Source organism: Triticum aestivum, chromosome 2D (genome assembly GCF_018294505.1).
Source record: "Triticum aestivum cultivar Chinese Spring chromosome 2D, IWGSC CS RefSeq v2.1, whole genome shotgun sequence".
NCBI classification, from domain to species: domain Eukaryota; kingdom Viridiplantae; phylum Streptophyta; class Magnoliopsida; order Poales; family Poaceae; genus Triticum; species Triticum aestivum.
In genome coordinates, this window is record NC_057799.1 from 324,629,961 (window position 1) to 324,643,600 (window position 13,640).

The 13,640-nt window shown below is 50.9% G+C and overlaps 1 protein-coding gene across 1 annotated transcript; it reads right to left on the bottom strand.

Moving 5' to 3' along the window:
- Window positions 1-7,806: 7,806 nt before the first annotated feature.
- Window positions 7,807-11,449, bottom strand: LOC123052960 (phytosulfokine receptor 2). Its single transcript, XM_044476333.1, has one exon. It carries the CDS (start codon window positions 11,225-11,227, stop codon window positions 8,171-8,173), a length of 3,057 nt encoding a protein of 1,018 aa, XP_044332268.1. The 5' UTR covers window positions 11,228-11,449; the 3' UTR covers window positions 7,807-8,170.
- Between the last annotated feature and the right edge of the window lie 2,191 nt (window positions 11,450-13,640).

The window sequence follows — 13,640 nt, forward strand, 5'->3', positions numbered from 1 at the left end:
GGGGCGCGGGAGCGGGGGCGCGGCCGGACGGGCCTGCGCGGGCGGCGGCACGGACGGGATGGGCTAGTGGGCTGTGGTGAAGGGGAGCTGGGCTGCAAAGAGAGAGGGGTTTCGGGCTACGCGGTTAACCGTTGGGGCATCAAACGACCTCCAAATGGAACGAAATTTGACGGGCGGTCTGTCGGTGCTATACCAAGGCCACTCGGCAAATCTCTGCCCATTCCGAGAATGTTTTTCTCCCGCTCATGAAACAAGGACTGAGAGGGGCGACGGGCGCGTGCGAGAGTGTCGGATCGCGAAACGGACAACGGGGAAAAGGACCGGATGCATGTTCTGAAAACATGATAATGCAATGCAGATGATGACATGGCAAAATACAACACGCAAGCAAATACATGGCAACAAGTACGAATAACTGGAAGACACCTGGCGCATCGGATCCGGGGCGTTACATTACCCTATCATATGGTGTGTGACATATGCTACCCTATCCTATTATTATCTATATACGTTGAGTACTTTGGTAGTATGTGAGTTATCTTATGATTCTATGTTGCTCACTTGCTACTCTATTGCATCCTGCCTCATATATCTCTCATTATAGATGCAAGTGTTGTCAGGCTATAAAATATAAGGGGGGTGTTGATCCTAATGTGTGTACTTTGCATTCCAAAGGCACTTCTAATTAAGTGCACACATCTAAGCGGAGCCCGTCTATATTTTGTAGTCTCTGGGGTTTCGCTTACTCTCATGTCATATCTTTATGGAAATCCTGTATTGTCATTAGTCCACCAAAAAGGGGGAGATTGTTAGGGCATGTTTCTCTTTAAGTGGTTTTGGTGATTGATGACAATGCATTTGCAGACTAATTGTGTGCATTGAACATTTCAGAGATTCTTTCATTGGCATGAGACGATTCATTCCCCTCGGAGCTCAAAGTGAAGACGGTGTAGGCTCGTTCGTTGCGGTTTTGGTGGACTTGAGTCATAGGAGACACCGTACTATCAATAGGGGGTCCGCATCGGAAAGGCTAGGGTGGAATCAACACGTACACATCATTCATGCACCCCCAACTCCTACCCGCCTCATTGGAGTTCTCCGTTCTCGATGATGTGGCATAAGGAAGGCGCGAGCGGTAGTGCAGCTGGTCCAGAGCGGCAGTACCGCCTATCGCCACAAGCGGTAGTACCGCTGTCTCATAGCGGTAGTACCGCTCCTGGCCATGAGCGGTAGTGCGGCTCTGGTTCAGTATTGATACCACCTTGACTCGAGACTGAGTTTCTCGTGTCGGGTTCTGCGGTAGTAGCAACGGTCGTACCGCGGCTACCACCGCTGCTAGTGCCGCCCAGGCCCTCTCGTCCACATCCGCTCCCTCTCTTGGCTACTGGTACCGTTGGGGCTCGCGGTAGTACCGCCGCTGCCAGCGGTAGTACCGTCCTCTGCGGGCTGAGATGTGGGATAACGGTTGGAATTGTTCCCCCACTATAAAAGGAGGTCTTCTTCCCCAAGAAGACCTGCCACTTTTCCCCCAAGCTCCATTTTTGCTCCAAAGCTCACTTTTGCCCGATCTCTCTCCCTAGCCAATCAAACTTGTTGATTTTCTAGGGATTCGTTGAGAAGGCCCGGATCTACGCTTCCACCAAGAGAAATTTGATTCCCCCCACTAATCCCTTGCGGATCTTATTACTCTTGGGTGTTTGAGCACCCTAGACGGTTGAGGTCACCTTAGAGCCATATTCCATTATGGTGAAGCTTCGTGGTTTCGTTGGGAGCCCCCAATCAAGTTGTGGATATAGCCCCAACCTTGTTTGTAAAGGTTCGGTTGCCGCCTTCAAGGGCACCACTAGTAGAATCACGGCATCTCGCATTGTGTGAGGGTGTGAGAAGAATACGGTGGCCCTAGTGGCTTCCTGGGGAGTATTGTGCCTCCACACCGCTCCAACAGAGACGTACTTCCCCCAAAGGGAAGGAACTTCGGTAACACATCCTCGTCTCCACCGGTTCCACTTGTGGTTATCTCTTCCCTTTACTTTGTGCAAGCTATTATTGTGTTGTATCATTTGCTTGCACTTGTTGTTGTTGTTAGCATCATATAGGTTGCTCACCTAGTTACACATCTAGACAACCTATTTGTTGCTAAACCTAATTTGTAAAGAAAAGCTAAAAATTGGTAGTTGCCTATTCACCCCCCCTCTAGTCCACCATATCGATCCTTTCAGCCATCTTGAGCGGCATTGTTATCGACAGTGTCACTGTTTTCGGTGTCGTCATTGTTTCCCTCACGTTGACAGTGCCTCCAGTACGGCGACCTCTACGTCGGTGCTTGGGGGTTTTTCCGCTGCCTCCTCCGTCCTTGGGGGTAACCACCATGTAGATGTCGTAGGTGGAGGTAGTTGCCCACTTGCATGTATTAGGGTGGTAGGCAGTGATGTAGTGTCTCACATCTCATCGACATCTTCATCCATGTTGGCATGTTCGTCGGATGCATATGCTAGAACGTCGGTTAAGTCCTCGACTAGGTGGGAGGAGGCTGTGTTGCCTCTCTGGACTTTTCCTAGATCTGATCATAGACCGAGGTCCAATCGTTCGGATAGTGAGGCTCTGAATTTGATCTAACATCTCGTTCAAAGCACGTTGTCGGCTTCACCCATGTCATGACTGAAGACCCGGGCTTAGTTGAAGTTTTGTCGAGGTTCCATCTGAAATGGCCTCGGGAGTTTCGTCATTCAAACTTGATGTCTGGTCCGACGAGGCAGTGTTCGACTTTGATCTCAAAGCCAGATCCGATGAGTGATCCTGAAAGTGCGTTATATCAACTAGAGGGGGGGTGAATAGGCGGTTTTTATGAATTCTTCACTGAGGAATTTGCCAGTGAGGAAATTCCTTAGTGAAGAACTACTTGCAGCGGAATAAGTACTCAAAAGTAAGCATAACAGAACACAAGCATGGTCATCATGATGAAATGAAGACAAGCACGGAGTACAGAAGCATAAACACAGGATAGCACAGGATGAAGACAAACAGACTGAAGAAATTGAACTGAGGAAATTGAGAAAGTCTTCAGTCAAAGTCTTCAAACACAGATACGAACAAGTGCACAACACAGTTATGAGGAAATGAAAGAGTTGAGGAAATAGAACCGGTAGGCTTGATGAAGACAATGATTTGGTAGACCAGTTCCAACTGATGTCTCAGTTGTACGTCTGGTTGGAGCGGCTAGGTATTTAAACCTGAGGACACACAGTCCGAGACACACGGTCCTCACTGTATTCTCCTTGAGCTAAGGTCACACAGACCTCGCCCAATCACTCATGGTAAGTCTTCAGGTGACTTCCAAACCTTCACAGACTCGGTCACTCGGCGATCCATAATTTCCTCTTGGATGCTCTAGACCATGACGCCTAACCGTCTGGAAGAAGCACAGTCTTCAAAGGTAAGAAGCGTCGGATCCACGCAGGATCAATCTCTTCAGTGATGCTCAATCACTTTAGGTTTGTGGGTGTTTGGGTTTGGGTTTTCCTCACTTGATGATTTTCGCTCAAAGTCCTCAGAGGATGGGATGCTCTCAAATGACAAGTGTCAGTTTCTCTCGGAGCCGCCAACCGGGCTAGTGGTTGTAGGGGGAGGCTATTTATAGCCTAGGGAGCAGCCCGGCATGATAAGACATAAATGCCCTTAAATGATATGACCGTTAGGTGGGTAGATATTTTGAGACAGTTGGCGCATAGCACAGCAACGGTCGGAAATTTGAGTATCAAGGGCTATCATGTTCCTCACTGTGTAGGCAATCCGCACTTGCGAATTCCTAACTCCTCAGTCAGAACAAATTCCTTAGAGACCAGAAGAACTTCGTCTCTGTCACTGAAGAATATGACTGAACTGTATGAGATTTCCAATGGCTTCACTCGAAGGGATTGATAGGTGTAGGATTTTGAGTTGAGCATCACATGGAAATTTTTCCTTAGTATTTCCTCGACCCCCTTTAACAGTACGGTGTTTCCTATGACTCAAGAAAGAGAAAATGAAACTACGTAAACAAAAGTCTTCACGCTTCATGTTCCTCAAATGAATACCAAGTCTTCAAGGTCACACCAATTTCTTCACTTTCAAAGTCTTCAGAAAGTCTTCAGAAATCCAAAGTCTTCAGTCGAAGAACTTCATTTTTAGGGGTCGACTTTCTCTGTAAATATCAAACTCCTCATAGACTTATAGACCTGTGTACACTCATAAACACATTAGTCCCTTAACCTATAAGTCTTCAATACACCAAAATCACTAAGGGACACTAGATGCACTTACAGATCCGCGCCATGGTCCTGATCTGAGGTCGGCTCGTCGGCGTCGGGGGAGTCCTCGGACTGGTGTGACACCCAGCCCGAAAATGCAAGCTCGCCGCGGGCGACCAGAGCGTACTTCATGTTCCCAAACCTGATGGTCTGACCTGAAGCAAAATTATTGATCTGGCCGAGGTGGCCAATCGCATTGGCATAGAGCATGACACTGCCGAAGACAAAAAGGCCGTGGAAGAAGGTCTTCCCACAGCCAATGTTGTTGTCGATCCAAAGATGAGCCGTCAAGCTGTTATGACCACACAGCGGGGTCTGTATGGACCACCAATGTTGGGGTTAAATTCGACGGATCTCGGGTAGGGGGTCTCGAGCTGGTGATTTTAGCTAGAGGATAACATGAAAAAGAGGAACACGATGTTTGACCCAGGTTCAGGCCCTCTCGAAGAGGTAAAACCTACTCCTCTCTTGTTTATATTTTGTGGATGGAATACAAAGTACATGATGATCTACATCGAGATTGTATCATAATGTATCTAAATTAACCCTGTGAGTTAAACCCCTCGGTTTATGTAGGGACCGCGGGTATATATGGTTATATGTATGTCGGTTACATCTAGGGATAAGCTTTTTTTAAATACTAACGCCCACATGTGTGGGCGTTTGCATCTCGCCCACACGCATGGATCAACGTCCATTTGTGTTTGCACGAATCTTGGCATGTTTTTTTAGTTTTTTTATGCCATGTAGGACTGGGCTGGTGTGTGGGCATTCATTCGGTCGGCCACACGTCTGTTTCACCACACGGAGGGGCTGGTGTGTGGGCGCTTAGCAGTTCGCTCACACGCCAGTTTTCACGCACGCAGAGGGGCTGGTGTGTTGGTGTTTATCAGTTCGCCCACACGCCCATCTCCTCTCCCACACCCAAAGTTGTCAGTTGTCATGTGTTTTGCAGGGTACATGCCAACTGCCCTAGCGTGCTTGTAAGCAGATGTCAACTCTCTCTTTACCCGAGTTGCCACGTGTTTTGCAGGATACATGGCAACTGCCCTAGCGTGCTTGTAAGCAGATGGCAACTCTCTCGTTAGCGTGCTTGTACGCCTAGTGTTAGTAGGTGGCAACTCCTAAGTTTTTAAATCATGACAACTGTAGTAGACCAGACCAACAGCTGCAGTTGTCCAAAAATGGCATCTGGCACTTGACCTGAGATGGCAACTGCAGTTGAGCAACCATGACAACTGTAGTTGTCAGACATGACAATTGTAGTTCAGCAACATGGCAACTGCAGTTAAACGAACATGGAAGAGGGTTCGGACCATGGCAACTGCGGGGACGCGTGATGACTGTCACGTGGAGCGTGCGGGATCGTGAGTATGGGCGTGTGGGCGTTATCTATTTTGTCCACACGTAGACGTGTGGGAGGGACCGCGAGGCAAAAGGCCGGGCGTGTGGGCATTACTTGTTTTGCCCACACATAAACGTGTGGACTGGTTCTTTAAGTACCACACGAAACGTGTGGCCAGACCCCTTAACGCCCATACGTGTGAGCGTTATCGGGACTCTTTTTTTTAGAACCTACCTGAAGATAAGCTTGCTGATGATTTGAACATGTTTTGAAGTGTATGCCAAGTTTTCATATGATTTTATTTGAGTACGCCAGGTGTGTAAACATGCCCCGTTTTTCTGTTATCTACGGGTCCTCGCCCGCCCATGACTGGCGGGCCGACGTGGCTAGCACCCATAAGTCCAGGATACCGTCACCAGGCAGCCAGGCTTGGGCTTAGGTATTTTCAAACCAGGCTTTGTTGAGCCCGCTTGACCCGAGGTATGCCAGATTTAATCACCACTACCTCCTCCCTCCCTATTTGTTTCTCGCTCCGCCGCCCTCATGTGCCTGCCGCGGATGGAATGGCTAAAAGGTTTGACCATCTTGCTTGCTCATTCCCTAGCTGCATGGCACGGTCTCCTGTCTGGCTTTGCTTTGCTTGCCACATATTTTGGTCCAAGGTTAGTTAGCTCAGATTTCATCCGCACACGTTTTGCCTTTTCAATCGAAGTACAATTTCTATATGTTTTCTTACAAAGGGGATCTATGCATCAAAACAATTGCGCTTGCGAGCAAATCCAATAACAATAATCGGAAATCTAGAAGTACAAAGTATGTTTGGCAGCCTATTGCTGCACTAAGAGCAACTCTAGCAGAGTAGTCGTATTGGCAGACTCCATATCACATTTGAAGCGCGTTCTATATTTGGTATGGAGGCTGACAAACAACATGCAAACATGGCCTTTCCCCATAATCAAAAATTCACAACAGATTCCATCAATTCGGCTTAATCTCTAATGGTTTGGACGGAAAATTAGTCTTGTTGCCACTTGCATTGTACAACAACTGATACTTATTTAAAATATAAACCAATTAGCTAATAGTTGTGGCAGCGACAGATGGATTCGCCGACTGGGCCTAGTTTAACCTCGGAAGATAGTCTCGATGCGCTCATCCCAGGCCGGACATGTTTCCGTGGTGGTGTTGGCGACATTGCGGGCCTCGTTGCCCCGAAAGACGGCCTCGTCGCCCTCATAGCATGCCGGCCATGCTTCGATGGCGATGGCAGGCGCGTGGTCCCAAATCTATCGCTCCCTTCTGCCTCATCCCTCACTAGCTCAACAAGGCCCACTTTTCAATTGCTCCCAAAAGAGGTCCAGGCATCCCGCGGTGGTTTCTGGAACATGTTTTGCAGAGGAAGAGGTGGAGTGGAGACGGGGCAGAGAGATTTAGAAGGCACCAAAGAGGGCAATGGGAGAGAGGGGAGGTAGCAACTGCCTTTTATAGGCCGCCGGGGCCACCATTAAGAGGGCGGTTAGGAGGTGACGAGCGGCCATCAAAGGACTCGCTTCATGGTGAGAAAAGCGGCCACACTCACGCCTCTCGACTGCTCAGACATCACCTTCCAACCCGCTCACACACAAGACGGGAGATGATGTCACGTGGCGTCCATTCGGTGGGCACCCACGAATATCCGATGAAGCGGGCGTGACATTAATGGCCGGGTGGTGCGTCTGAGGCTGCACAATTTCAAAACTTGACTGTCCGAGGCTGCACAATTTTGAAACTTGACTGTGGCGCAAGCAGGAAGAAGCTGAAACTTCCCTCCCAGGTTGGCGGTTGGGCTTTGGAGCGAGCTCCATACTGGGCTTCCGCAAGCTCCAAAATATGGAGGCTACGAGACCATTTATTGAGTGAGTTTCATAGCTCCATAAACTATTCCTATCGACACCCATATGACGCCTCTGCTAGACTGTCATTTTGACCTAAAATTTGTCATATTGACGGTTATTAGGTGGATCATGATAATATGGTGACTCTACTAAAGTTACTCTAAACAGCTTGTATCAACAATTATGCATTCTGACAGAGATTGGTAAAAATCAAAGGTTATTATGGCGATCAGGCCATATGGCGACTCATCTAGAGTTGCTCTAAACAGCTTGTACCAACAATTCTGCAAGATAAATGAGATTGGTAACAATCGAAGGCAGAGATAGCACCAATTTTATTTCTAAAAATAACATGGCTGTCCTCAAATCAGTTTCTAGAGGAGGGAAATAGTAAGTTCAGGCTGCAGCAACATTTTCATAGGGACCGAAAATTTTGGTGAAATTTCTTTGAAACGCAGAGCATCAGCAAGAAATGGCAGGACTTGTAGTCATTCTCTGCCGGTTCAGCGTCTATAAGAAAGAAACCCACGGTTATTTACACCAGATAAGCTCCATCTTATAGATTGATAGTTCTCAGATAGTTTCTCTACTGCTACTGTTTATCACCCACCCATGTCAAGAACTAGACATTGATAAAAAGAGAACTGGGAAAATAACATGATGTATTACGGTGACACGCTATCGAGCCAAACAACGACTTGCTCTATGGATGGACGCTGCCGAGGGTCAGTGCTGATGCACCTGCATGCCGTTTCGAGAACAGACATCAGCTGCTTCTCATGCTCTTTGCTCCAAATCAGCCTGTCGAAAATCTGCTCTTCCTTGTTCTCAGATTTCATCTGGAGTGCCCAGGAGACCAAGTCCCTGGATCCCTTGACTTTCGACACTTCCACGGGCCGTCTACCGGTGAGAAGCTCCAGCAAGACGACACCGAAGCTGTAGACGTCCCCTTTCGGGGTGGCGATCAGTGACTGGCTGTACTCAGGTGGTATGTAACCCAAGGTGCCAACTAGGTCAGTAGTCACATGAGTGTCATAGGGCTGTATTAGCCTTGCTAGCCCGAAATCAGCCAGGTGCGCCTCAAAGTTCTCGTTCAGAAGAATGTTGCTTGACTTCACGTCTCGGTGGATGATGTTCGGCTCGCAGTCCTTGTGCAAGTAAGCTAATCCCCTGGCTGAACCCTGGGCAATTTTGAGCCTTGACTCCCATTTCAGCATGTAACCGCCATCCGCTCTCTCGTGCAGCCAGTAGTCCAGGCTACTGTTCTCCATGTATGTGTAGATGAGCAACCTATCATTTCCATGGCGGCAGTAGCCTCTCAGCGTAACAAGATTCTTGTGCTGAGCCTGGGACAGCGCTTCCACCTCTGCACGGAACTCCCTCTCCATCTGCCCACAATCACCAGAAAGTCGCTTCACTGCCGCCTTTGTTCCGTCTGGGAGGTAGGCCTTGTACACGAGACCAAATCCACCACACCCTATAATGTTGGCTTGATCAAAGTTGTTAGTCGACCTAATGAGGTCACTGACAGTTAGCTCCTTGGCAGAATTCTGAAAGAACAGCACTGGCTTTGAGTAGGAATAATATGAATCATGACAAGCGCCCCCAGCGTCGTCTTCTTCATCGATAGCACTGGCCTCCGTTTTGGAAATGTTAACCAAAATAACACACAAAACTACTGCAAGTGCCAACCCCATGCAGACTGCCACTCCAAGTATTTTGTTTTTCCTGTTCCTGATGCTTGTTGCAGGCTGTATTTCATTGTTAACATTAGTTTCCCCAGACTGATTCAAGCTACAGGAAATTGACCTGCATAAGCCAGGGTTGCCCTCAAAACTGGAGTTTGTGAAGGTGAAGAACTGTCCCGCATTCGGGATCGGCCCAACCAAATGATTGTGAGCCACACTGAACTTAGACAAGAAAGTGAGATCTGTCAGGGATGGCGGAATCGATCCAGTGAGATTATTGGACGACAGATCAAGAACCTCCAAGTTCTCCATCTTGGAGAGTGCATCAGGAATGCTCCCAGACATGAAGTTGTTGCTCAGATCCATCACATGTAGCTCCTTCAAGTTTCCAAACTCAGGCCAGATGGTCCCATTCAGACCATTGTCATTCAAGAACAACGACGGTGGGAAATTCGAGAGCTGGTTATATTGCCGTCCGCTTGTGCTCCTGTTATGCTTCACATACAATGGCATGCTAGTGAATGCCATACCCTGCGAATTCCTGGCAGTCATAAGGCCCTTCAGCTGTGTCAAACTCTTGGGTACCTCGCCAACCAATGAATTGTTTGAGAGATCCAAGTAGCTCAAGTGGTCAAGATCACCAATCCACGAGGGGATGGTGCCGACCAATTGGTTCCAGGACAAATCAAGCACCTCCAATTTCTTGCACTGAGCCAGCCATTCCGGAACCCTCCCCATTAGAGCACAATCGCCAAGAGCCAACACCTCCAGGCTGTTGAAACCCCCATTGCCGTTTTCAGGCAGCTCCTCACCACCAAAATTCTTGGTGAGAATCAGTGTGGTGAGGTTTTCACACCGGCGCAGCACGGTAAGCGCCCCTGAGATGTTGTGCAAGCTGTTGTTGGACAAGGACAGCATGGAGAGCGACCTGAGACGGCCGTAATCCTCAGGCAATTGCCCCATCAATTTGTTCCTGGCAAGGCTGAGCGACTTGAGCTTATCGCAATCTGCCAAGCTAACTGGTAGTGTTCCATTCAGGTGGTTTGTTGCGAGGTCAACAGAAACAAGCACTGGCATACCAGAGAAGTTGACATGAGCAATCGGACCGGACAGGGAGTTGTTCCGGAGGTTGAGGTCGCGTAGGGATGACAGCGACGACAGCGACGGCGGTAGCGACCCTGAGAAGTCATTGGAGTGGGCGGTGAAATGCTCCAGCGACGTTAGGTCGCGGAACACGTCCGGGAGCCGGCCTGAGAAGCGGTTGACGGATAAATCCAGCAGGGTGAGGTTTTTTAGCTCGCGGAGGCGCGAGCTCACCTGGCCGGCGAGCCCATTGGAGCCGACGGAGAGCTTGTGCAGTCCGGCGAGGCCGAAGATTGCGGCAGGGAGGGCGCCGGCAAAGGAGTTGGCGCCGAGGAAGAGCTCCTGGAGCGTGGCGGCGCAGGACGGCGGGTTGGCGGACGCGGGGAGCGCGCCGGTGAGGCGGTTGGCGGAGAGGTCGAGCACCCGCAGGGCCGGCGCGCCGGCGCATAGGTCGGGCCCGAGCGCGCCGGAGAGGGAGTTATTGCTGGCATTGAAGGCAACCAGACCCGGGAGCGCGGAGAGGTCGGGGATCGAGCCGACGAGCAGATTCGCGGAGAGGTCGGCGGCGCGGAGGCCGGCGAGGCCCGCGACGGCGGATACGCCGCCGGAGAGCGCGTTGCGGCTGAGGTCGAGCTCCGCGAGCCGCGGGAGGCCGGCAAGGGCGTCCCCCGGGATGGGCCCCGCGAGCCCCCGCCCGGGGAGCCTAAGCCCCGTGACGCGGCCGCCCGCGCCGTCGCAGCGCACGCCTTCCCAGGCGCAGCAGGAGCCGCCGCGACCGGACCACGCGGCGCAGAGGAGAAGGTCCCCTCCGGCGGTGAGGTTCCCGGCGAAGGCCCGCAGCGCGCGGAGGTCGTCCGGGTGGCAGGCCGCCGCCGCCGCCCCGGCCGGCAAGAGAAGCGCGGACAGGGCCAGGAGGAGGAGCGGCAGGGGCAGAAGGCAGCATTTCGCCATGGATTCAGCCTAGCAATTGCAAGAAAGTCAGAGAGAAACCATCTGGGGAGGGCGGACGGGGAGGGGAGTGGAGTGGAGGGGGGAGTAACGCTCGAGTTGTTCGAAGCAGAAGCAGCAGCAATTATGTGATGCGATGCGATGTGATGTGCGGAGAGGAGAGAGACGCGGCGGAGTAGGCGTGAGTCCAACTCCAGCCAGACTCCAAAGTCCACTCTACTCCACACTTCCACACACCCACCTCGTAGACAGCAGAAAGGCTTGCGTCCCCGTTCCGTTTCTTTCTCTCTCTTCTCTGGGCGTGAGCTGGTAAACGGAAGAGGGGGGTTGGCAGCAGCGGTGCCCCGCCCATTAAAAACTACCGCATTGGGGCATCGCGTCTAGCTACAGCTAGATAGCCTGATTGGGCCGGTGTGAAATTGGCCTGGACTTTAGTCCAACTCCACCGCGCGATCCCAAACGGAGTCCGGTTTCTGTTTGTTTGGGTAGGGCAATGGGGTCGTGTCCAGGCGTGTCCTGTGATGCAGTGGCCGTGCGCCCAGCGCGCGGCCGCATCTCTTTGCCTCATCCTGTCCGTCAGGGTCAAAAATGCCCGAATCTTCATCAAAACTAGTTTTACAACCCAAATATTTGTTTGAAAATTAAAATAGTTTTACAACCCAATTGAAATTGTCTTTAATAAAATAGTTTTACAACCAAATCGAAATTGTCTTGACTGAACATAAAATGGACCAATACATCTATTGGTTGCCAATGTGATCCCACACGTGCTCAACCAAGTCATTTTGAAGATTCAAATGAGTGTGTCAATCACGCATCTCACGGTGGAATTAGACAAACTGTTCAAATGTGGCCGGGTCTTGGTACAGGGGCTCAATATTTTCACCTTGATAATCAAATCCTTGGTAGAAGATACTCTCATCACGCTCGTCCTCGACGATCATGTTGTGCATGATCACACAAGCAGTCATCACCTCCCAAAGCTTCCTTTCATCCCATGACAGTGCAGGGTTTCGAACAATACCCCACCAGGATTGAAGCACACCAAAAGCACGTTCCACATCCTTTCTAACACTCTCTTGCATTTGGGCAAATCTTTTTCTCTTCTCACCTTGGGGTTTCGAGATTGTCTTCACAAAAGTTGACCACTGAGGATATATACCATCTGCTAGATAGTATCCCTTGTTGTACTGGTGGCCGTTGATCTCAAAGTTGACAGGTGGGGAGTGGCCTTCTGCAAGCCTCGCGAAGACTGGAAAACGCTGCAACACGTCGATATCATTGTGAGAACCTGCCATGCTGAAGAAAGAATGCCATATCCAAAGATCCTACGATGCCACCGCTTCTAATATGACAGTGCACCCGTTGACATGCCCCTTGTACTGGCTCTGCCAAGCAAATGGACAGTTCTTCCACTCCCAGTGCATACAATCTATGCTGTCAAGCATGCCTGGAAAGCCTCTAGCTGCGTTGGTCGCCAACAATCTCTCTGTATCAGCGGTAGTTGACTGCCTCAAGTACTCTGGGCCAAACACCTCGATCACAGCCTGGCAAAACTTGTACATTGACATCAGACATGTTGTCTCACTCATACGCACATACTCATCCACCAGATTACCTGGAATTCCATCAAGCATGCGGATGGTCGCGGTGCATTTCTGGTAAGAGGAGAATCCAAGCTTGCCAAGGGCATCCGTCTTGCACTCGAAGTATGGGTCATGAGCAACCACTCCCTCTCGGATACGATTGAACACATGCCTTGCCATTCGAAAACGGCGACGAAATTTATCCGGCTTGAAGAGCGGGGTGTTGGCAAAGTAATCGGCATATAGCAGGGCGTGGCCTCTCTCCCTGTTGCGGTTCAGGTTGGGAGCACGGCCAGGGACTGACCCCCTGTACCGAGGAAGCTGCCGTTGAATGTGGTCGTGAACGACCAGTGCAGCCACCACAAGATCTTCATCATCCGACGACGAATCGTCCGATGAACAAAGGAAGTGATGGAAGAAAAACTCGTCTCCACTGTCCATACCTTTGTGGGCAAAATGTCGAACACCTTGCGGTCGTGGTGGCGAAGAGGCCGCGATGATCACCTCGACGCAGCAGGGGTGGTTGCCGGCCGGCTACTGGCCGCTCTGGAGCTCTCGTCGGAAGCTGCCGAGGCCGCCGTGGTACGTCGCCGGCGGTCGTGTCCCCTCTGCGACGGCAAAGACGGCGACGGCCAAACCTCCGATCGACGGCCAAAACTACGGCCAAAGCGCGGGCGTGGTGGCGTCCATGTCGAGATGTGGTTTGGTAGGGACGGCCGGGGGCTGCGCGGTGAGGAGGCGGCCGGAGAATAGCGGCGTCGCCGGCGGCGGGGCGGGGCGGGAGAGAGAGGGTGGAAGCGTTGGGAGCGGAGGGACTGGTAGTGTCCCCG

Coding starts and splice junctions, on each gene's coding strand:
- LOC123052960 (XM_044476333.1), bottom strand. CDS start 11,227: ATGGCGAAATGCTGCCTTCTGCCCCTGCCGCTCCTCCTCCTGGCCCTG.